At 41.4% G+C, this 24,015-nt stretch overlaps 1 protein-coding gene across 1 annotated transcript in view; it reads right to left on the reverse strand.

Moving 5' to 3' along the window:
- Positions 1–17,374: 17,374 nt before the first annotated feature.
- Positions 17,375–24,015, reverse strand: part of odad2 (outer dynein arm docking complex subunit 2) — a 336,903-nt gene continuing 330,262 nt past the window's right edge. Inside the window, exon 20 of the mRNA XM_033016188.1 lies at positions 17,375–17,847. Within this exon, the coding sequence (XP_032872079.1) occupies positions 17,734–17,847 (114 nt within the window). The 3' untranslated portion in view covers positions 17,375–17,733. The remainder of the gene's footprint in view (positions 17,848–24,015) is intronic.

Here is a 24,015-nt window from a genome sequence, read left to right on the forward strand (position 1 = left end):
CAGACCACAGTCTGTTCGTATTGGTGGAAATGTGTCAGCCTCGATAACAATCAGCACGGGAACACCTCAAGGCTGCGTGCTCAGCCCCCTGCTGTACTCACTCTATACTCATGACTGCGTAGCCGGTCATAGTGCGAACTCCATCGTCAAGTTCGCTGACAACACCACTGTTTTGGGACGTATCACTGATGGGGACGAGTCAGAGTATAGAAGAGAGATCGAGCGACTGTCCATATGGTGCCAGCACAATAACCTGGCCCTCAACACCAGCAAAGCCAAGGATCTGATTGTGGATTTTTGGAAGGAGTAGGATGGGTACCCACAGTCCCGTTTATATCAACGGGTCGATGGTTGAAAGGGTCAAGAGCTTCAAATTCCTGGGCGTGCACATCTCTGAAGATCTTTCCTGGTCCGAGAACACTGATGTAATTATTAAGAAAGCACATCAGCGCCTCTACTTCCTGAGAAGATTACGGAGAGTCGGTTTGTCAAGGAGGACTCTCTCTAACCTCTACAGGTGCACAGTAGAGAGCATGCTGACCGGTTGCATCGTGGCTTGGTTCGGCAACTTGAGCGTACCGGAGCGGAAAAGACTACAAAAGGTAGTAAACACTGCCCAGTCCATCATCGGCTCTGACCTCCCTTACATCGAAAAGATCTATCGCAGTCGCTGCCTCAAAAAGGCTGGCAGTATCATCAAGGACCCACACCATCCTGGCCACACACTCATCTCCCCGCTACCTTCAGGTAGAAGGTACAGGAGCCTGAAGACTGCAACAACCAGGTTCAGGAATAGCTACTTCCCCACAGCCATCAGGCTATTAAACTTGGCTTGGACAAAACTCTGAACATTAATAGCATCTGTTTATTTGCACTTTATCAGTTTATTTATTCATGTGTGTACATATTTATATACTGGTATATGAACACACTGATCTGTTCTGTAGTCATGCCTACTATGTTCTGTTGTGCTGAAGCAAAGCAAGAATTTCATTGTCCTATCAGGGACACATGACAATAAACTCTTGAATCTTGAATCTATCTCCACCATCATCCCTGGCAGTGTTTCAGGAACCGGCCAGCGTCTGTGTAAAAAAAACTTCATCCGCAATTCTTTATCAAACTTTGCACCTCTCACCTTAAAGCTTTGCCGTCTAGTTTTTGAAATTTCTACTCTGGGGGAAAAAAATTCTAACTGTCTACCCTATCTATGCCTCTCTTAATTTTATATACTTCCATCAGGTCTCTCCTCAACCTCTGACATTCCAGAGAAAACAATTCAAGTTTGTTTGTCCTCTTGTTAGAGCTAATACTCCCAAGTCCAGTCAGCATTCTGGTATTTATGGAATTGCTGTAAAAGACAGAGGATAGGAATCGGATACTAAAGACATTTGGCTAAGGTATTTGCTCCTTATCCAGTTTTTAGTTTATAAAAAAAACAAAGTGCTGGAGTAAATCAGTGCGTCAGGCTGTATCACTGGAGAACATTTCTCCAGGATAGACAATGTTTTGGGTCGGGACCCTTCTTCAGACTGATTCTGATGGCTGGGATGGGAAAGAAAGCTGGAAGAGAGGAAGGGCAAGATAAATCCTGGCAAGTAAGGTGGGTACAGGTGAGTGAGGTTTTGATAGACAGGTAGTTGGAGAAAGGCCAGAGATGAATTGGCAGAAGGTGTGAAACAATAGGATTGTGAATAGAGATGTGAATTGTGAAGCTAGAGGGTGAAATGTAGATGGAAGGCAAGGGGATGGAAGAGATAGACGCGAGTCCAGGCACAGGGAAGGGGAGGGGAGGGGAGGGGGGAAGAGGAGTTAAAATGTTTAGCAACAGAGGTTAACAATAGGCAATAGACAAAAGGTGCAGGAGTGGGCCATTCGGCCCTTCGATCCAGCACCACCATTCACTGTGATCATGGCTGATCATCCACAATTAGTACCCCATTCCTGCCTACTCCCCATATCCCTTGACCGCTATCTTTAAGAGCTCTATCTAACACTGTCTTGAAAGCATCCAGAGAATTGACCTCCACTGCCTTCTGAGGCAGAGAATTCCACAGATTCACAACTCTCTGGGTGAAAAAGTTTTTCCTTACCTCCGTTCTAAATGGCCTATCCCTTATTCTTAAAATGTGGTCACTGGTTCTTCTTTTTCTTGCGTATGGCGTGCACAGCCTAAAGTTGTAGGACAACTTGTTCTATTTGATCTTATTTGATTGTGCACACCGGGATGATTGCATTTGTCAAAACAGGGCGGGCCATGTGAAGGTTGCAATCTCCCACCCTGTCCCTGGTTCTGGATTCTCCCAACATCGAGAACATGTTTCCTGCCTCTAGCGATTTCAATCCCTTAATAATCTTATATGTTTCAATAAGATACCCTCTCATCCTTCTAAATTCCAGTGTACACAAGCCCAGTCACTCCATTCTTTCAACATATGAAAGTCCCGCCATACTGGGAATTTACCTCGTGAACCTACTCTGCGTTCCCTCAATAGCAAGAATGCCCTTCCTCAAATTTGGAGACCAAAATTGCACACAATACTCCAGGTGTGGTCTCACTAGGGCCCTGTACAACTGCAGAAGGACCTCTGCTCCTATACTGAACTCTTGTTATGAAGGCCAACATGCCATTCGCTTTCTTCACTGCCTGCCGTACCGGCATGCTTACTTTCAATAGCTGATGAACAAGGACACCTAGATCTCATTGTACTTCCCCTTTTCCTAACTTGACACCATTCAGATAATATTCTGCCTTCCTGTTCTTGCCACCAAAGTGGATAACCTCACATTTATTCACATTAAACTGCATCTGCCATGCATCTGCCCACTCACCCAACCTGTCCAAGTCACCCTGCATCCTCATAGCATCCTCCTCGCAGTCTACACTGCCACCCAACTTTGTGTCATCTGCAAATTTGCTGTTATTTTTAATCCCTTCATCTAAATCATTAATGTATATTGTAAATAGCTGCGGTCCCAGCACCGAGCCTTGCGGTATCCCACTAGTCACTGCCTCCCATTCTGAAAGGGACCCGTTAATCCTTACTCTTCATTTCCTGTCTGCCAACCAATTTTCTATCCATGTCTGTACCCTACCCCCAATACCATGTGCTCTAATTTTGCCCACTAATCTCCTATGTGGGACCTTATCAAAGGCTTTCTGAAGTTCCAGGTACACTACATCCACTGGCTCTCCCTTGTCCATTTTCCCAGTTACATCCTCAAAAAATTCCAGAAGATTAGTCAAGCATGATTTCCCCTTCGTAAATCCATGCTGACTCGGACCGATCCTGCTACTGCTATCCAAATGTGCCGCGATTTCATCTTTTATAATTGACTCCAGCATCTTCCCCACCACCTATGTCAGGCTAACTGGTCTATAATTCCCTGTCTGTCTCAAAATATTTTATCGCATTATGTGCATATGCTTGGCACATGTCCAAAAATATTTTATGTGTGCCATGCATATGCAACAAGTTGCCTAAAAAATTATGATAGAGTTTTCAAGTTGGTTACTAAATACTGACATACAGTATTCCTGTCTGTGTCATTGCTAATAAGGTGTTTAAAGTAGATATAGTGGCTTTTGGTTTGTGGCATTAAGGGGCAATATGCTAATAGAAAACTTCTTTAACTAAACTACGATTAAATGATTCTTGAGATTCTATTCAAACATATATTGTATTTTAGTTAAAGGGAAGCCCAGGTGCTTCTATTTCTGAAGGGTACAAGCCATAGGAATTTAGTCAAGACTACTTCCTATTTCTATTTGCTACAGTTGTCCTATAGCCATCAATGAATATAAACTGTGACATTTGTGTGAAATATATATATTTTTTCAGTCTAATTCTTTAATAGATGAAATTACAATCAATGTCCTTAGATGTTAAAATATTATTTTTGATGTCTGTTAAAAAAAACTGTTCAAGGTTTCATGCTGCTACCTTTTTCATAGGGATTAAAAATATATTTCAGTACTCTGTCTGAAACTCAAACATTCTGAATTTCAAGTTTTTAAACCCGAACCTCCTTTGCCAATAGTCTCCCAATGCACAAGCTAATAAATCATATGCACTGATATACAATACTTCCTTTCTATGTACGATGAAAGGATGGAATTTAATACAGTATTTCAGGAAATTAATTGTTTCACTTTGTATTACTTCAAAGGTCAGGGCAATAGTGAACTGTAACCTGGTTTGACAAATATTTGAAGTTAGGCAGCAAAAAATTATTTCTATTACAAGAGAAAGGGTAGAGAGGAAATAAGAAAAGCTAGCGATGTAAATAAGAAAAGTAAGTTATTTATCTTAGTTTAATCAGTTGATTTGTTAAAATGAATTAAAAAAAAAAAAAGCGTATACCTAAATGTTTTAATCCACCCGAGAAAGGAAATTGAACTTTCATTTAACAACACCATTAGAAAGGTAGTACTTGTGGCAGGGCAGTATTCCCTCAGCATCACACTACAATGTCAACCTAAGATTTTGTACTCTGGACTGAGTTTTTAACCCACAACTCTGTGGTAGAGCCCCCTAAACTACAGCATGTAAACATCTATAATTTACTCTCTGATAAAAAATTACACGTAATGAATGTGATAAAATGTCAAATGATGCTTGGATTCTATTACTAATTCGAGATGAGAAAAACATTTTTTCACGCAGAGTGGTGAATCTGTGGAATTCTCTGCCACAGAAGGTAGTTACCCAACCAGATGCAACTAAATTTAAAGTAGCTCTTTCTTCCCAATAACCCTTTCTGGCTTAAGCCTTCCCTTCACCACCTCCAGTTTAAATTCCATTTGGAATATTTTGGAGGACCAAGAAACCAAGAACCAAGAACCAAGTTGAGGCCAGTTCAATGGCTATATTTAAGAGGGCGCTAGATGTGGCCCTTGTGGCTAAAGGGATCAGGGGGTATGGAGAGAAGGCAGGTACAGGATACTGAGTTGGATGATCAGCCATGATCATATTGAATGGCGGTGCAGGCTCGAAGGGCCGAATGGCCTACTCCTGCACGTATTTTCTATGTTTCTATAATAGTAAAGTAAAATTCATAATGAATATGATCCATATTTTCAAATGCTCTGAAAAATGAGTAATGGAGATGTAATCTTGTTCATTAATGTATTGTGTGAACAAAATTAGAGGGTATGAACCTCATGCAAAACTGAAAATCTGCTAAATTGCTATTCCTCCTCTGGATGTACAAATAATAAATAATTTGCCAATGTGCCATATTATCTAGTTAAAAAGCAGGTAAAAGGCTATGAGAATTGATTAGCTATGGACAAAATACTGTGGATGCTGTAAGTGTGATATCATCCCAGAACATGCAAGAAGTGGTCAATGGGTCCGGCAGCATCAGCAGACAGTGTAACCATTTCAGGACTAATAATTCAGCACCAAAAATCAAGGAAAATATATAAGATCACTGGATATAATGGGGAGATCTATGAAGATGCTTTCAGGGATAGAGTATTGTAGTCATGTAGAGAGATTGATGAGGTTAGCGTTTCAGGAAACTGAGGGGATATTTAATTATGTGCCATTTAGATAGAATAAACATGACCAATTTCCCTTCAAAGAAATGCCAGCAATGAGGTATAAATTCATGTTTAGTAGTAGGGTTAGACGGGAGATGAAAAATAATAATTTCATTCTTCTACATAATAACATGACAAAGGCAAAAATCATTATTATATTTAAACGTACAGGGGATTATTTGAAGAGTCCGAGTCTGCAAGATCTTTCATCAAGAACTGGGAAGTTGTTGTTATGTTCATGTTCTTTTTTGTCCAGTATCAACAAAATGGACTGAATGGTCTCCTTCAGTTTTGTAAAGTTCTATGATTCTATTTGATGGTAGTAACGATAAATATCATGAATATTTTTTTAAATCAGTTTGGTCCTGTTCTTTGTGTAAATTTGGATTCACCTATTTTTGCTGTGCTGACCATCATTAGATTTAACAGTAATGCTAATTCACTATGCAGTTTGTGAAATTGGCTTCAAGGGCTTTCAACAGGGCACAATTGTGGTTGGCACCCTGAATTGCACACTAAAGTTGGATTTTCATGATTCCAGTTGGAACCACACTCATTCGAACACAGCTTCTAAAAATTTGCAGTGCATGAATCTAAGATATCAGGTCTCAAATGCAGACACAAACACTGGAGTTACTGGGTGTGTCAGGAGCTCTGGAGAAAAGGAATAGGTAACGTTTTGGGTTGAAACCCTTCTTCAGACTTTGCTGAAAGGTTCCGAACTGAAGCTTCACCTATTCCTTTTCTCCACAGCAGTCTGAAGAAGCGTTCCGACCCAAAATGCCACCCATTCCTTTTCTCCAGAGATGCTGCCTGACCGGCTGAGTTACGCAGCATTTTGAGTCTATCTTTGGTATAAACCAGCATCTGCAGTTCCTTCCTATACAGGTCTCAAAGGCACCCACCCTCATGGCAGAAAATACAGCGGCAACACAAAAAATAGATGGCATGGAGGAGTGATGGCTGCCAGGGAGAGGAACAAGGCCCTAAATTTATTGACAAAGATGCAAAGAAGGAAGTCCTATGTCCAACGATAGCACAAAAAAAGCTGGAGTAACTCAGCGGGAATTCCCTGGGACGAGGTGGCAACAGTTACTTCTTCCAAGTGGGAGAATCCCTATTCAACGCAGCAATGAATATGCTAATGTGGGCTTTAGAATACTGTTTAAGAAGGAACTGCAGTTGCTGGAAAATAGAAGGTAGACAAAAGTGCTGGAGAAACTCAGCGGGTGAGGCAGCATCTATGGAGCAAAGGAAATAGGCAACGTTTCGGGCCGAAGCCCTTCATCAGACCCTTCCGACTCAGTCTGAAGAAGGGTTTCGACCTGAAACGTTGCCTATTTCCTTCGCTCCATAGATGCTGCCTCACCCACATTTGGAGACACTGAAGTGATCTGACGTAACCATTTGGAATGTCTTGAGTGGGAAGTTCAGAATCATGCTGGGATTTACTTCCATGAAGAGAGCAGTCCTGGCACAAGATAGAGTCTTACAACATAGAAGTCTTATAAGATAGAGGTATACAACATAGAAACAGGCCTTTCGAATACCTTGTCCATGCCAATCAAATTGGCATATTGCACAGGTCCCATTTGCTTGCATTTAGCCCTTAGCCCTCTAATCCTTTCCTAGCCATAAATATGCTCAAATTTATTTTAAAAGGTCTTTCTGTCACCTATCTCAATGATCACATTTTTTGAAAATCTGAACACATTGTTCGTCAGAGATATCCAGGTAAGATGTGTAGGCTTCTTGCTGAAAGGCATGTCTTTAGCTCCCGAGTATCCTCCCATGCATTTAATGACATCTCCAGTAATAGTGTGCGGCCTGCAGTGCTATTATTGAGATATTCAGTGCATGTGCATGCCAGCAGCTGAGTGCACGAGAAAGCACTGTTAGTTTTAGCATACTCTCTGGATATGAGAAGGTATTTGATCAAGTTGCAGTCTGGCTGAAGCTGTCCAAACAGGTCACCTGATGGCAGAAATCTCCCTCTGCAAGAGAAAAGAAACTAGCTAGTATGTCATATACCTGCTGTTCACAGTGGTCGTAGGTTGCGCTTTTGAGCTCCAATTTATGTTAGGAAGGTAACAAGCATCATTATACTGTATGCTAGGATATCTGATGTTAGGATAAAGTCTAATACATTAATGTGAATAACATCCAGAAATGGTGAGTACAATTTCCCCATGGGCACCTTTTCATCCAGAAATGATTGCTGCCAAAATCTATTCTAGGTAAAACTGATCACTGCATGATAAGCACAAAACAAATAAACAAGTGCAAGCTCATGTGATTCTGGGCGGTTGCCCCAAACAGCAGGGACATTGTCTACTATTCTTCAATACTGAGGAATACATTTTAGCATTATTCTTATTCTGCTAGCATGGATAAAATATACGTTTTTACACACTTTTTCCATTTCTGCTGTTATTTAAAAACAATCTTTTCATCCATGCAAGAATATAATTTGACCAACAATTGTAATCCTGATCCTTTAGAATGACTATTGATAATAAAAAACATACTAAAGTGGGTGATATTGTAGATAGTGAAGATGGTTGTCAAAAGTTGCAGTGCGATCATGATCGGTTGGACAGCTGGGCTGTGGAATGGTTGATGGAACTTAATACAGAGAAATGTGAGATGTTGTATTTTACTTCGGAGTCACGTGAGTGACTACGTGAAGAACCCGCTTCCAACGCATGCGTGCCATATCGCTACACGCATTGCACGAGTCAACAGAAGGGTGGAGGACATCCACCAGTAACGGGAGAAGGAAAAAAGGACCAGCAAAAGGCAGGTAAGGACTCTGCATTTTTATTCACAGAAAAATGGACAGAGTGAAAAGGAAACGGTCTGCAAAAAAGCTGCCCGAGAAACGCGTTGTAAATGTGGATGAACGGCAGAGACAGCAGCCGTCGGCTCTAGAGGCCTCGGTAGAGGAATCAGCTGTGCCAGAAATCATTCTGGCACCGACGAAACGTACTCACCGGCCGGGAGGCAAAGTTCAAACAAAAACGCACCATCTAGCAGAGCCCGACTTGGAGCAGCAGCGGGCGACCAGCCCGTATCAATATCGGACCAGGGCTGAACGGGTGCGGCAGACGGAACAAACCCGCTATGAGTGGCTGCATACGGAGCAGCCAGGAGAAACAGCTGACCGGGAACAGACGTGGACCGACAGTCAGGACCTGGTGTGGCCAGCTGGCGGGACGAGGAAAGCCCGCAAACCAGCACCCGTGAGTACCGGGGACGGGAACAGCTGGGATACAAAGAGCAGCACACTGCTGAAAGGCTGCAGGAATGGGAGCAGCCAAAAATAGCAAGTGCAGCTCACCGTCTAAAGGAGCTGCTGGAGGAGCTCCTTCACAGTGGCAGTCCCATGAATGTGGAGACTAGCCACAGTGGGCAGGCAAGCCCCATATGGGTACCCCGTGAGGGACCCCTGAAATCTCGACCTCTTCGGAGGAGAGTGGGCAGGACCCTGATGGGCCAGACCCTGATCACACAGCTTCCCATGATCCTGAATCTGCAGAAAAACATACACTGCTGGACATGGTGGCTGATTACTTCAAACCAAGTCAAACAGGGGCAGACTTGGATTCCAGGATGGCAGCCAGTATTAACTACATGTCTGGCCATCAACTCCAACAACAAATATTCACAGAGACACTGGCCAGACATCTGCCACCTGGTAACTGTGATGTATTACAAATCCCCAGTGTCAACCAATGCATTTGGAAGCATATGGGGAAGGAAATCAGGAACCATGATCTCAAAATCCAGAAAGCCTTAAAGGGGCTTACGGCAGGGATCACAGCTTACATCTGCACCCTGGACAAAACAGAGCAAACTAAAGGCCACCAAGACGCACTAGCCCTGTTCTGTAATGTACAATATGAGCTGAATAGCATGCGGAGGGTGGCTATTCAGCCAGCACTGGATCCTAAATATGCAACAATTTGCAAACAAAGAGCCGTTAAAACCTCAACCCTTTTGTTTGGGGAAGCCAAGACACTGGGGCTCATCAAAACCAGCGCAAAGGCTTATTTTGGATCACGGTACCAGCCACATGGAAGACCGAAAAGTGTGGCTTATATCAGTGGCAGTGCCAGAATCCAATATAACCCGCAGCAGCCTTTCTTTTAGGGTATGGCCAGGGACGGCCACCCTGGAAGATGCGGAAGCCTAAACCTCCAGTACAACCACGAACACGAATAAAAACAAAACCCCCTTTTTTCAAAAAACAAAGAAAATAATACAACCACCAGTAACCATGGAGGTAGGTGGGTGTGGTTCTTTTGTAAAAAAGGGACCCACGACGGTGGGAGGGAGGTTGCAATACTACAGTGACGAATGGTGTAAAATCACTACAGACTCGTATGTTCTAAGCAGTATTCAGGGTTATCTGATAGAATTTACTCATCCCAATAACCCCCCAGTACAACATACACCAGAAAGGCATTTCGTCCTTACAAAAACCGAACAATCTAAAGCCCACATGGAGCTACAACGATTGTATACAAAAGGTGTGATTGAGCATACTACTCATGAACAATTAAAATTTGTATCAAACATATTTATTAAAAATAAAAAAGATGGGGGTTGCAGGATTATCATTGACCTTTCAACCCTAAACACATTCGTTCAATATGTTCATTTTAAGATGGATACCTTTATCACTGCTAAAGAATTAGTATCAGCTGGTTTCTATATGACAAGCATTGACTTAAAAGATGCATACTATACAGTACCCATCAAAGGGGAACACAGACGGTAGTTAAGTGTAAATTGATACCAGAAACGAATATGGATTATCTAGGATTCACCATTAACACGGTCAATATGTTAGTAACTTTACCAATAAATAAAGCCGCAGCCCTACAGGAGGATTGCAGCGAGCTTCTTAACACCAACAGACCCTCCATTAGACGGGTAGGCCGGATAATTGGGAAGATTGAGGCTACATTCCCGGCCACACATTTTGGGCCATTACATTATCAAAATTTGCAAAGAGCAAAAATTAGAGCACTCAAATTTAACAAAGGTCATTTTGATAGACCTATGGAGCTGCCTACGGAAGCTATAATTGAACTACAGTGGTGGGAACATAGCATTAGGTATTGCTCCAACCCCATCATTATTGACAACTCGTCTATGGTATTACAAAATGGTGTATCCAAAGAAACATTTGGATATCGGCAACATAAAGGTAAGCTAAATTCAGTGGCAGACACCAGGTCACGCAAATTTAATGAAAACACGGAATGGATGTTAAATAAAATGTATTTGCTGAAATTACAGCAAAATATGGTAGACCAGATATTGATATTTTTGCGTCCAGGTTGAATCACCAATTACCAAGGTATGTGTCCTGGGAACCAGACCCTGGGGCAGAAGCTACAGATGCTTTCTCACTGCATTGGGGGAAATGGCGTTTTTTATGCTTTTCCCCCATTCTGCATCATCAATCGGGTACAAAGGAAAATTCAACAATATTCGGCATCTGGGATTCTCATAGTACCCGATTGGCCTACTCAACCGTGGTATTCGGTCATACAGGGGATAGTGTTAGAACCATGTTCCATTATTGGACATAGCCCGAATTTATTAATTCATCCAGTAACTGGAGGGGGGCAGTCACCCATGCCATAAGACTATGGATTTGTTGATTTGTAGAGTCTGAAAGACCCACTACACGGCATGGGGCTGTCAGACAGGACGATGAATCTCATCACATCCGCACAAAGACTGTCAACACGGAAGCAGTACCTCGGACACATCAAGAAATGGGGCATATACTGCTTTGACAACAACCTAGACCAAAGGGCCAAGAATATTCTGGCCGTATTGGAATTCTTAACAAACCTCCATTATGATAAACGATTGGGCTACAGTGCCATCAATAGTGCCAGAAGTGCACTCTCCAATTACCTATCACAAGGAACGGAGCGGCACACGGTGGGAACGCACCCCCTGGTAACAAAACTTATGAGGGGCATATTCAATGCAAATCCCCCTAAAACCGGGTACTCCAAAATCTGGGATGTGGGTGTCGTTTTAAACATGCTGAGGAGCTGGTAGCCCATAAACAGCATTATCACTGCAGAAACTGACCATGAAGATGGTTATGCTCATGGCGTTAGTTACTGCACAACGAGTCCAGTCATTAAGCAAACTGAGCCTGGACTCCTTGATCATCTCACGAGAGAAACTGGTGTTTGTCATACATGAGTTAATAAAACAAACAGACCAGGTTCATCGGGTCAAGTGATTGAATTTATGGCATATCCATATGACGAACGTCTGTGTATAGCAAGACATATCCAATTAGACATGGAATATACTAAGAGCATTCGAGGTCAGGAAATGGCTTTGTTAATTTCTTACAAGAAACCGCACAAAAGGGTCACGACCCAAACTATCTCAAGGTGGCTCAAATGTGTCCTAAAGATGGCAGGAATAAACACTAATGGTTTTAAATCTCATTCCACCAGGGCTGCAGCAAAATCCGCAGCAAAAATTCTGAGGTACCCACGGACCAAATCCTCAGAATAGCAGGATGGTCATCCGAAAGGACTTTCCAAAGGTTTTATAATAAACCAGTTTTTTGGAGCCATCATCATTTTCGGAAAGCATTTTACGTTCAATATTATAATTTGCCCGAAGGGTTACAGGGCTATGATTTCAATTAATAAATGTATTTTCTCGTTATATCACACAAGTCTTTGTATAAGTGTGTCTAAAATTGCTAATGATACTCTCTCCCGATACCCAAGGCAGTTGTGAAGCATGGACTCGTTCCACGGCATGAGGTCACAGAGCTTTGAAATCTTCACGTAGTCACTCACGTGACTCCGAAGTAAAATAGTAAGATTAAACGAGAACTTACCAGTTTGAAGTTTGATCTGTATTTTATGAGGAGGAACGTTGAGGGAATACGTGCCCTCCGCTCCCACCCTCCTATGATCATATCAAAACTGGTATCTCTTTGATAATCTTACTATGTTAGGTCATTATAGTTTCTGTGACCTCACACCGCTGCTTTGAAGAATGGCACGCATGCGTTGGAAGCGGGTTCTTCACGTATTCCCTCAACGTTCCTCCTCATAAAATACAGATCAAACTTCAAACTGGTAAGTTCTCGTTTAATCTTACTATTTTAGGGAAGTGTAACAATGGCAGGACCTACACAGTTATTATAGTAGGGCTCTGGGGAGTGTTGTAGAGCAGAGGAATCTAGGAGTGCACGTACATGGTTCCTTGAAAGTGGTGTCACAGGTAGATAGGGTGGTCAAAAAGGCTTTGGCTTTCATCAGTCAGAGTATTGAGTAAGATGCTGGGAGGTCACGTTACAGTTATGTAAAACATTGGTGAGGCCACAAGTACACATGGATAGGATAGGTTTAGTGAGATATGGGCCAAATACAGGCAGGTGGGACTAGTGTAGATGGGCCATGTTGGTCGGTGTGGGCAAGTTGGGCCGAAGGGCCTGTTTCCATGCTGGACTCGCTGACATGTAAATTCATTTCTGGAGTAGTATTCATGCCACCATTCCAAAAATGATTACTAATCATGAGGTATAATCTAATTAATTATTACAATGTAATTATGATGATATGGCAATAGAAAGAGCCATAAGGAAGAAAACTGCTGCACTAAAATGGACATCAGTCATAAAAATCTTGAGAAAATTGGAGAAAACTGGCACTTCTGATAATTTTGTTGCTTGCTTGTGCTGAAATGGACCAGGTTGCTCTGGATTCGCCATTTGTGATCCTGGCTCACCACTTACTTTTTAAAGATGTGAAGGGCCAAAGAAGCTGACCCCCAAAGACACAAGAGACTTCCCACAAGACTGACCTACCTGTGAGCACCAAATATGTGGATAAATATCTTTCTAAAAGTTTTTAAATCCCTGAGATATTTATAAAGTATTCTACTTTGAGGTATGTCAAATCAGGGCACGACTAACATGGTAAATGGTAGAGACCCGAAGAGTGTTGCAGAGCTGAGAGACCTGAGAGGTGCATGGTTCCCTATGTGGCAAATCAGATGGACAGTGAGGTGAAGGTGGTGCTTGGCATGCTTGCCAAGTTGTGTACAAAAGTTGACACATTACGATGCAGCTGTACAAGTCGTTGGGGAGACCACAAGGGCAGCCCAGTGGGGCAGCGGTAGATTTACTGCCTTACAGCGCCAGAGACCCGGATTCAATCCTGACTATGGGTACTGTCTATGTGGAGTTTGCATGTTCTCCCTGTGACCGCATGATTTTGCCCCAGGTGCTCCGGTGTCCTCTAAAGACGTGCAGGTTTGTAGGTTAATTGGCTTCTGTAAGTTGTCGCAAGTGTGTGGAATAGAACTAGTGTACCTGTGATAGTTGGTCGGCGCAGACTTGGTGGTCAAATTCTCCACACTGTATCTCTAAAACAAAAACTAAAACACATTTTAAATACTGTGTGTAGTTCTGGTTGCCCTGCTATATAAAGGATATCTTTAAGTTAGAAAAATGCAGAAGAGATCTTACCTGGATGTTACCTGAGCTTGAGGGCTTGAGTTATAGGGAAAGGTTGGACAGGTGGGACTTTTTTCTCGAGGCTGAGGGGTGACCTTTTTGTGGTGTACAATCTCATGAGGGGCAAAGATAATGTATTTTTCCAGGGTAGAGGAATCTAAAATTAGATTGCATGGGCTTCAGGTAATTAAAGAGGTACCTCGGGGGCAACAATTTCAATCAGTGGGGAGTCTTTATGGAATGAGTTGTCAGAGGAATTTTTCAAAACAAATACAATTACAACTGTTCAAAGACATTTGCGCAGATAATTGGCATGGAAGGGTTTAGAGGTGTATGGGCCAAATGCAGGCAAATGGGACTAGCCCAGTATGTCAGCTCAGTTGCTTTGGACAAGTGGGGCGAAGGGACTGTTTTTGTGCTGTACAACTCTGTAAATAGATTGAAATGATCGAATCAAGTAAAAACTATGAACAAATTTTGAATTTAAATGAAACAAGTCAAACTGAAACACAAACAAATATTTAAAAATAATAAGTGAAGTAACTGAAGCATCTTTCTCCACACAGTCAGTGAGACTATCCATTTAATTTGCTAGCCTTCTCTGGCACAAACTGATAGTTGGATATAAAGTGCAATCAGACGCTCTACTGAATATATTGCAACTTCACCGCTGGGATCAATGGGGAATCCATCAACAGAGTGGACAGCCAGATGCACAGAAGTCTAATACGTGCTAACGCCCTTAGGAACTGCTGGTAATCAGTCAGCCCGATTCAGGCCAATACGTGCATATGTATTATAGTTGGCAAAATGTTTCAGTATTGACTTACAACCAAAGTTTTAAACCTGATCTTGAAGATTTAATAGAACATTATAAGCATACTTTTGTCTCCATCAAAACTTCACATTTTGTAAAGCTGGCCAAAAGAACCATATTCTTGTATTTTTTATGTCAGATGTGGCATTTTCTGTTAATAAATCAAGGCAGTAGTATTATAAGTAACAAACCACAGCAATCAATTTTGGGTTTCCACTGCAAATGTCTAGAAAAGGAAAGTGTGCAGTGACTAAATATAAAGGGTTCTTTTTACATCTGTTTACAACTGTTTCAGTTACCACAGACAGAAACATATTTTGTTCAGAAATACAAACATGTAATCATATGTAATGGAAATCCGAAATATAATTTTGTACTTTACACTGACCAAACTATTTATTAGGCTAGCCGTTCCAAATTCTGTTTTACAAATTGGAAGGCATTTATTATAATTGTTTGAAGTTGAAACTAATATGTTTGTTTTCATATACTGTCCAATAAGCTAATTTTAGATTAATTACCAGCAGGCAACTCAATAAAACGACTCCAGTCTAGTATTCTGGTAATTTAGCTACAGAGTATGGGTCGTCTCTCCATAGGGTACGTGTCTGCGTCCAATCCTCAGCTCACTCTTAAAATTAATTGCTTTCAATGGATGGATTAAACCAATTTCTGGCTCATTTGCTGAAAGAAATACTATAGGTACAGAGTGATCCTTCTTGGTGACAGGAGGGAAATAAACTTAGTTATAAACATGCTTCAATATGTGAGCTGGACATAGAGAAATACCGTGTTCAAAGTGCCAGCCATGACTTTCCAATGCAAAGGAGTGGGAAGACAGTGGGGAGTGGTAATCTTTTTACAAAAAGAGAGGCAGAAATGTGGGACTCATTGCTTGAGGAAGTGATGGAATCAGATACAATTACCACGTTTAAGATAAATTTTGACAGGCACTTGAGAGGCAAGACATTGAAGGATATAGATCTAATGCAGGGATGTGGAATAAGTACAGATAGGCATAAAGGTTGACATGGATGTGATGGTCAAACAGCCCATTTCTTTGTTTAGTTTAGTTTATTATTGTCATGTGTATCTAGGTACAGTGAAAAACTTTTGTTTTGCATGCTATCCAGTCAAAGAAAAGACTATACATGAATACAATCAAGCCATCCACAGTATAAAGGATGTTAGTCGTGCCCTGATTTGACATACCAAAGGATAAAAGATACAACACTTAGTGCAAGATAAAGTATGGTTAAAGGTAGTTCAAAGGTCTCCAATGAAGTAGATGGGAGACTCGGACAGCACTCTAGTTGATGAGAGTACGGTTCAGTTGCCTGATAACCTTTGCTGTACAATTCTATGATTCGCTTTGTGACTTTACAAGATGGGAATGTGAGATAAGATGCAATTTATTTTCTTGTTACCCAGCACACTTTGCAAACACTAAGGCAAATCCAACTCGATAACACCTTTTCCAGACCTTAATATTTTCCTTACAGTGCAGATGTATCCACAATAAAGCACATTCCAGCTTTAATATCAAATTTTGTTGCTCCTTTAAAAGTTTTCGCAGCTCTTTACAACTGGAATATTTTTGCAAAATGCACTTTCCAGTAGCTGGCAACTGATTGGTTCCTCCCCTGTATAAACTGCAGATGTAATTAAGCAGCATTTAGTTACTTTGCTGGCAAAATGCACTTGTGAAATGTTTAAAAAAAATTGCAGGCTTTCAAATGATGCACCGATTAATCCCTGAGCAGTGAATCTTACAGATGTTTGGAGTTCTCAGTTACAGTAACACACTACCAGATGTGAAATCTTTGCTTCTGTATTCAGACTTCTCTTGTGGATTGCAATGGTGTAGCAGAGGAATTTCTTCTGATGATTTAGGTTATGTATGAAATAAATTACATAAGATAGCCTTAAATTATTACAGAGCTTTCCTCGACTACAGTATAATAACCGGAAAAAAATTAATATTAAATTTTTGGAAAGGCCCTACGACCCCCACAATTAAAATGTGGATTGTAGAAATGTCGGAGACCCTATATCTAGAAAGAATTAGACTTGTCTTAATGGACAAACAAGAACTTTTTGATAAAACATGGGCTCCATTCATTAATTATCTGACGGGATAGATTGGCCCGGCACGAAAACCCAACTGAAACTTGAACTCAGGATTAGATGAAAAGTCATACTTTATAATCTACGAACCTATCTCCAATGATGTATTATAAGTAATCCATTCCACCTTTTTTGTTTTTTTAAATATTTGTAACTCTTTTTTCTCTCTTTCTCTCTTTTTCTATATAAAAAAAACATTAGAAGCAGAAGTAATCGACAATTGAAAATTTTAATGGTGTATGACTGATGTATATGAAAGGTTTTTTTACTATAATATGTAACTATACTTTATAATATGTCTACTTCTAATTAAAATATTAAAAAAATAAAAATAAAAAATAAATTATTAGAGCCACACACAATGAGGACATTTATATTTTTATTTTATGGGAAAAATCTGCTGTCGGTAAATTCCCAACCATTTAGATCTTCAAGAAGAAACTGCTAGCATTTTTCTAACATCTAAAAACATTCTTTGTTTTTAAAAAGCAAAAAAATATTTTAAACCTTCAGCAGCACTGTCATAGAATTAATTTATCTTCATGTGATTTTTTAGGAAATCAGAAACTGCTTTTGTGCTTCCATTGGCATCTGATTTATTTTAACTCCTGCAGAATGTCTTTCATGTACATTTAGCAGCTTAACTAAGTAAATCTTTCTTTTATTATACCTGCACAGGTAATCACTCCTGAGATAGGAAATGTGGAGTGCACACACTTTTCACTTGTAGCGGGCTTTCTCATTAGCCAGAGCGAGCCTACGAATATTTCCAATGCAACCGGCAGCAGCTTCCTGCAGAACGTCATCTGTGGATTCCATCAAATTCAAAAGGAGCTGTGAATAGTAAGAAGTCATGTAAGTCACTGATAATAGTCACATATGATTAAAGAAGAAGGAAAGCAGTATGTGAGGCAAAAAATGAAGCAAAATAGAAAAATACAAGTGTAAGGCAGAGTCAACATCACCAGCAGCAACATCACCTGGACAACGGGCCTTCATGATCAAGTCAAAAACCCTGCACTTACAACAACTGGAACTTGAAAATGGTGCCAAATCTGGCGACTGTGTATACTGTTTCAAGTGTACTACTACTGTACACTTGTACTATATTGAGATGCTTATCTAAGATATATCTAAATGCTTATGTACAATGATACTTGTACTGAACTGCATACACAAATGAATTTCACTGTACCTCAGTATATGTGACAATAATGTACTATTGAACCATTGAATGAGAGAGAAATTACATCAGGAGTTTCCTTCACAGCGGCCCTAATGGAAACCAGAACATTTCTAGTTGCTTAACTTTATACCAAAAATGATAGTTTCTTGAATCAAAAATACCATGCAAAATTGAATCGGTTAACATTGTTATCTTTATGCATCAAAGAAGCCAAAAACATTTGTTGAATTATTTTTTAAAAACAGGAATGAGCCTTGACTACATTCCGTATACAGAGGGCACAGCTGACAAGTTATTGTGCACCAATACGAAAACAGGATATTTTCTCTGCAGGTGACAAAGAATTCTGGCAAAGCAGAATGACGTCCACTTTTGATTCTTCAAGAACAAAGATAGTACAGCAGTGTATTTGAACAGTTCATCAAGGCAAAATCAGTGCATTATGAAATGTACAAATAATGACATTGTGCTATTAAATATTTTTAATATTCCAAAAGTAATTTATGTGGTGTTTCAGTGCTATATTTAATTGAAATTATTTTACTTAAAAGAGACGAAAAAAGGGATGGTCACCTTGTTGAGAGTGTACTATAGGCCCCCAAATGGTCAATAGGAATTAGAAGAACAAATATGTCAGTAGATTACAGGCAGCTGCAGGTCTCATAGTAGGGGATTTTAACTTTCCCAATATTGACTGGGACTGTCATAGTGCAAAATGTTTAGACGGGACAGATATGATGATGAAAGTTTCCTCAGGTAATATGCAGAGGGCCCCACATGGGAGAGGGTAACGCTTGATCTGGGAAATTAGGAGGGGCAAGTGGCTGAAGTGTCCATGGATGAGGCGTTTGGGACCAGTGACTACAGTTCTATTGGCTTTAAGACAGTTATGGATAAAGACAGGGTGGGCCAAGGACGAGTTAAAATTCTTAAGACCCTGTCCCACTTTCCCGAGTTACTCACGAACTCTCCCGAGTTTTCCCCTTGATTCAAACTCAGATTATTATGGTAATAACCATTCGTAGGTACTCGGGGCTATTTTCTTTAACTCGTGGACATTTTTCAACAAGTTGAAAAAACGTCCTGACTTACCTGATGCCCCGAGTTCCTACGGCTGGCATTACGAGCCGCTACAAAACATCTACGTACTCCTACGGGCTCCTACGAGCTCGCTACGGACATTACCCGACATTCCCCGAGTTCGAATCAAGGGGAAAACTCGGGAGAGTTTGTGAGTAGGAAAGTGGGACAGGGCCTTAAATTGGGGGCAAGGCCAACTTTGATGGTATTAGACAGGAACTTGCTCAAGTTGATTGAAGCAAGTTGTTTGCAGGAAAAGGAATATCCGTGATATCGATAATGATAACGATTTAGATGATGGAATTAAATGTGACATTGTGAACTGCGATGAAGATGCTATGTGGCTGCAGGGTGTTGGATAGGTTGGGGTGAGTGGGCAGATGCATGGCAGATGCAGTATAATGTGGATAAATGTGAGGTTATCCACTTTGGTGGTAAGAATAGGAAGGCAATTATTATCTCAATCATGTCAGATTAGGAGAAGGGGAGGTGCAACGAGATCTGCGTGTGCTTGTACATCATTCACTGCAAGTAAGCATGCAGGTACAGCGGGCAGAGAAGAAACCAAATGGCATGTTGGCCTTCATTGCGAGAGGATTTGAGTTTAGGAGCAAGGAGGTCCTACTGCAGTTGTACAGGGTTCTGGTGAGACTGCACCTGGAGTATTGTGTGCTTAAAGGATTGAACAGGCTAGATACACAAATCTCCCAGGCCTGATCAGATATATCCAAGGACAATGTAGGAAGCTAGAGAAGAAATTGCAGGTGCCCTGGCTGAGATATATGAATCATTAAATACAGGTGAGGTGCCAGGGGACTGGAGAATGACAAATGTTGTGCCTCTATTTAATAAGTATCATAGAGGGCTACGATAAGAAGGGCTAAAAGGGAATGCCTGGGAACTATAGGTCAGCAAGTCTAACATCTGTGGTCAGAAAGTTACTAGAGAATATTCTGAGAGACAAGATATACTGTACATGTATTTAGATAGTAGGCATGGCAATAAAAGTGGAAGATCATGTCTTATGAATCTGAACTTTTTGAAGATTTGACAAGATTATACAGTAGGCTCCTCTAGAAGGTTAGATTGCATGGGATTCAAAGAGAGCTAGTTGACTGGATAGAAAATTGGCTTCATGGAAGGAAGCAGAAGGTGATGGTGAAAGGTTGTTTATCAGACTGGAGGCCTGTGACTAGTGGTGTGCCTCAAGGATTGGTGCTGGGCATATTGTGTGTGGTTTACATGAATAATTTGCATGAGAACGTACAAGGCATGATTAGTAAGTTTGCAGATGACACTAAAGTGAGTGCTATTGTAGATAGTGAAGATGGTTATCAAAGGTTACAGCAGGATGTTGATCAGTTAGGCAAGTGGGCGATGAATGGTTAATGGAGTTTAATGCAGATAAATGTGAGGTGCTTACATTGGATGTCTGAGGGGCCCGTGGTGCTCAGGTTCAAAGAGCTCAGTCACCCTCCAGCCCCGGGCGGTCGTGGGGCGGGACTTGCGCTCAATCTGCCGGCACGCTGCTCTTTCGCAAGTCAGTCATGAAAAACATTTGTATCTTCTCTCTGTCCATGAGCAGCAGCGATGTTGGGGGGTTTTACCAGGTAAGAACACACGTATTGCATGTGTTGGACTGCAGAAGGCTTGAGTGACTCAGTGCGTCACCTGCCTTGCGAGTGCATTGTGACGTCATTCGGATGTGCCGTTGGAGCACTGGAGTGCCCCTCCCTCCTGGAGCGGGCCGTCCTGCCTTGTGAAGTCATTCGTTTCCCCCCCCCCCACCAAAATTGGTGAGTTTTCGGGCTGTTTTTAACATTTCAACGATTAATAACCGTAAATATAGGCGGAAATGCGATGAGAAGATGTTTATCACCACCACGGGGAAAATGTGAGTAGGATGTGTGAAAATGGGAAGGCTGTGGCCTAGCGTTTGGAAGAAGATAGGAATTAACCATTGACACAGAGCCACACCGTGGGCACAAACCGAAGACTTTTAGTTATATAGAGATTGGGACAGGTACGTGGATAGAAAAGGTTTAAAGGGATATGGGATAAATTTGGGCATGTGTGGCACTTTGGTCGGCAAGGGCAAGTTGGGTTGAAGGGCCTGTTTCGGTGTTGCATGATTCTATGACTAGAATCATTTCATATTTTTATATATCAATAATGAAATAAATTGATGGCAGTCTTGATTATCAGTTTATTAGTGCTGGGAAAAGGAATAAGTGTAACAATAGCTTATTATTTTTGCTACCAGAATAGGTTCAACAGTTTTTGGAATAGTTAACAACTTCTTGAATAATTTTCCACAACAAAATATTTTAAACAGGACAAGTAATATGGAAGGACCAGAATGTTTAAAAGACAAAATCATAACTGGAATGGATGCACAAAACTAAAATAATAAAACTAAAAACATATCTAACTGTTGAAGTGAAACATCAAGTTCAGTCATTATTTACATAACACATGATACTACTTATATTATATTTAGCCAACATTATCAGCCTTTAGCAGGCAATGGCATTTCTAAAATTTATTAAACTTTTGCTTTATCACATCAGGGATTAGATTTTTTTTGTTTGGGGCATATTAATAACCACAGTGTTTTGATAGCCATTGGCAATGCATTTCACTCATAGCTTTGATGTTGATGTTGTGGTTGTATGATGTGACAGATTTTAAAGAGACCATCCACATTAAAATGTAAATATTTCACACACTATTCCCGGCAGAAGTTCAGATCGGAGAACTGATCCTTTAATGTAATTATGCCCTCTAGCTCAAAGCTTTTTTCCCACCATTAAAATGTATTTCCTTATGATGATCATACCCCTTTGAAGCAGATGGGTAGAGTATTTCCACATTTAGACAATGAAGGGATGGAAATGTATTTCTGGATCAAGATAGTATGCAACTTGGAGGGGAAACAGCAATATAGTTTGTTGGAAGTGCTGTCACTCATTTATTTGTGAATTTTACAGCAGTTAGCAGATTATTTAGGGCAACTAATAACTGTGTGTGTTGTCCATGGTAAGCATTGCAGCTAGTGGTAGAGTGTGAATATTTAGGTGGATACAATGCCAGCCATGTGGGCTGCCTTGTCCCGAATAACAGCAATGTTCTTGACTGTTGTTGGAGTTGCATTTATTAAGGCAAATGGGGAGTATACCATGTAGATGGTGGAAGGACATTGCTACGTCAGACAAATCACCTGCCACGGGATACCCACCCTCTGCCAATGCTATTGAATGTCAGTCACCGGCAGAGATGGTCACAGACTGGCATTTGTGAGGAGCAAATGTTGCTTGTCATTTATCTGGCCTCAATGCTGTATAGCTGTTACTGGATGGGTTCATTACTGGAGTCACGAGTCGTGGTGTCGGGTTCTGACCCAAAACATTGACGATCCCTTTGCCTCCACAGATGCTGCTGAAGTAATTGAGTTTCTTCAGCAGTTCGTTTTTGCTATGAACTATGCTATGCCGCCTTATATGATCAACGAAGAAATACATTTTTGATGGGCATATCTTTGCCTCTTGACAATGACTCAGACCCATTCTTCTGGTCATTAACATAAATCATCATTATACTCAGAAATAGATTGCTGCCAGAGGTGTCATCTGACAGTGTCATCATTGAGGCACCAATGGAATGGAATGTGTATCTCGGCAACTAAATATCTGATGGGCCTGTCCCACTTAGGCGACTTTTTGGGTGACTGCAGGAGACGATGCAGTCACCACATGGTCGCCACATGTTCGCGGGTGGTTTCCAGGGAGTCGCCTTCATGGTCGTGAGGAGTTTCCTCATTCTGGGAACTAGTCGCGGCCTCATTATGGTCGCCGCGAGTTTTTCAACATTGAAAAGTTAGCGGCGACTAGAATGAAGCCGCGATGGAGAGTAGCAATAATTCTTGTGCCGTAGGTGGGTCGCCAGGAGGTCCTAGTGGGTTGCCAGGAGGTCGAAGGTTCTCGTAGGTTGTAGCCGGTGCTGACCGGTGAATTTCATTGGCTCATTGGGGGAAAATAAATGTAAGCAGTAGCTTTCAGAACCAAGGATAACCGACTGGTAATGATAATGTCTGCTGAGCTTCACAGCCGTGTATCTCTGGCTTCTTAAAATTTGTCTCCACTTCTCCCCCCTCTCTCCCCCTTTCTCCCCATTTCTCTTTCAAAGGACTTAACGTACATTGTGCTTTATAGCTTCTTTACAGCGCCAACCTTCCTGTTCCTCATGGTGTGTGTCTGTATCACATTGGCACCGTGTGAAATTCACTCAGACAGCCCCCCCCCCCCCCCCCGCTTGCCCTGTCCCCCGCCTGCATACCGGGCTGGTGAAGGAAGTGATGTGTTTGTGCGTGTGTGTTCCACTCTGACAGTCGCCGTTCCAGTTGCCGGTTTTTCAGGCGACTGCCGGCAACTTGACAGTCACCGGCAGTTGCCTGAAAAATCGCCTAAGTGGGACAGGCTCATAAAGAAAGCACTTTCTCCTAGTTTAAGCAAACTCTGTGAATGTTTGGAAAATATTTGAACAACCTGGTGTACCTGAGTGTCCCGATGGAGGTGGAGTGCCACTTTAACTAGAAACAAATACAACAAGTGAGCATGGTGTATGCATAGTTGTAGATTGCATCCAACAGCTTCAATTTATGCATTTTGGAGAGGGAATGTGCATTGCATAATCTGTGATGTCAAGAGGCTTGCATCTGAAGTTGGAAAGTATCAGAT

This window comes from Amblyraja radiata, chromosome 2, assembly GCF_010909765.2.
Source record: "Amblyraja radiata isolate CabotCenter1 chromosome 2, sAmbRad1.1.pri, whole genome shotgun sequence".
Classification (NCBI taxonomy): Eukaryota; Metazoa; Chordata; class Chondrichthyes; order Rajiformes; family Rajidae; genus Amblyraja; species Amblyraja radiata.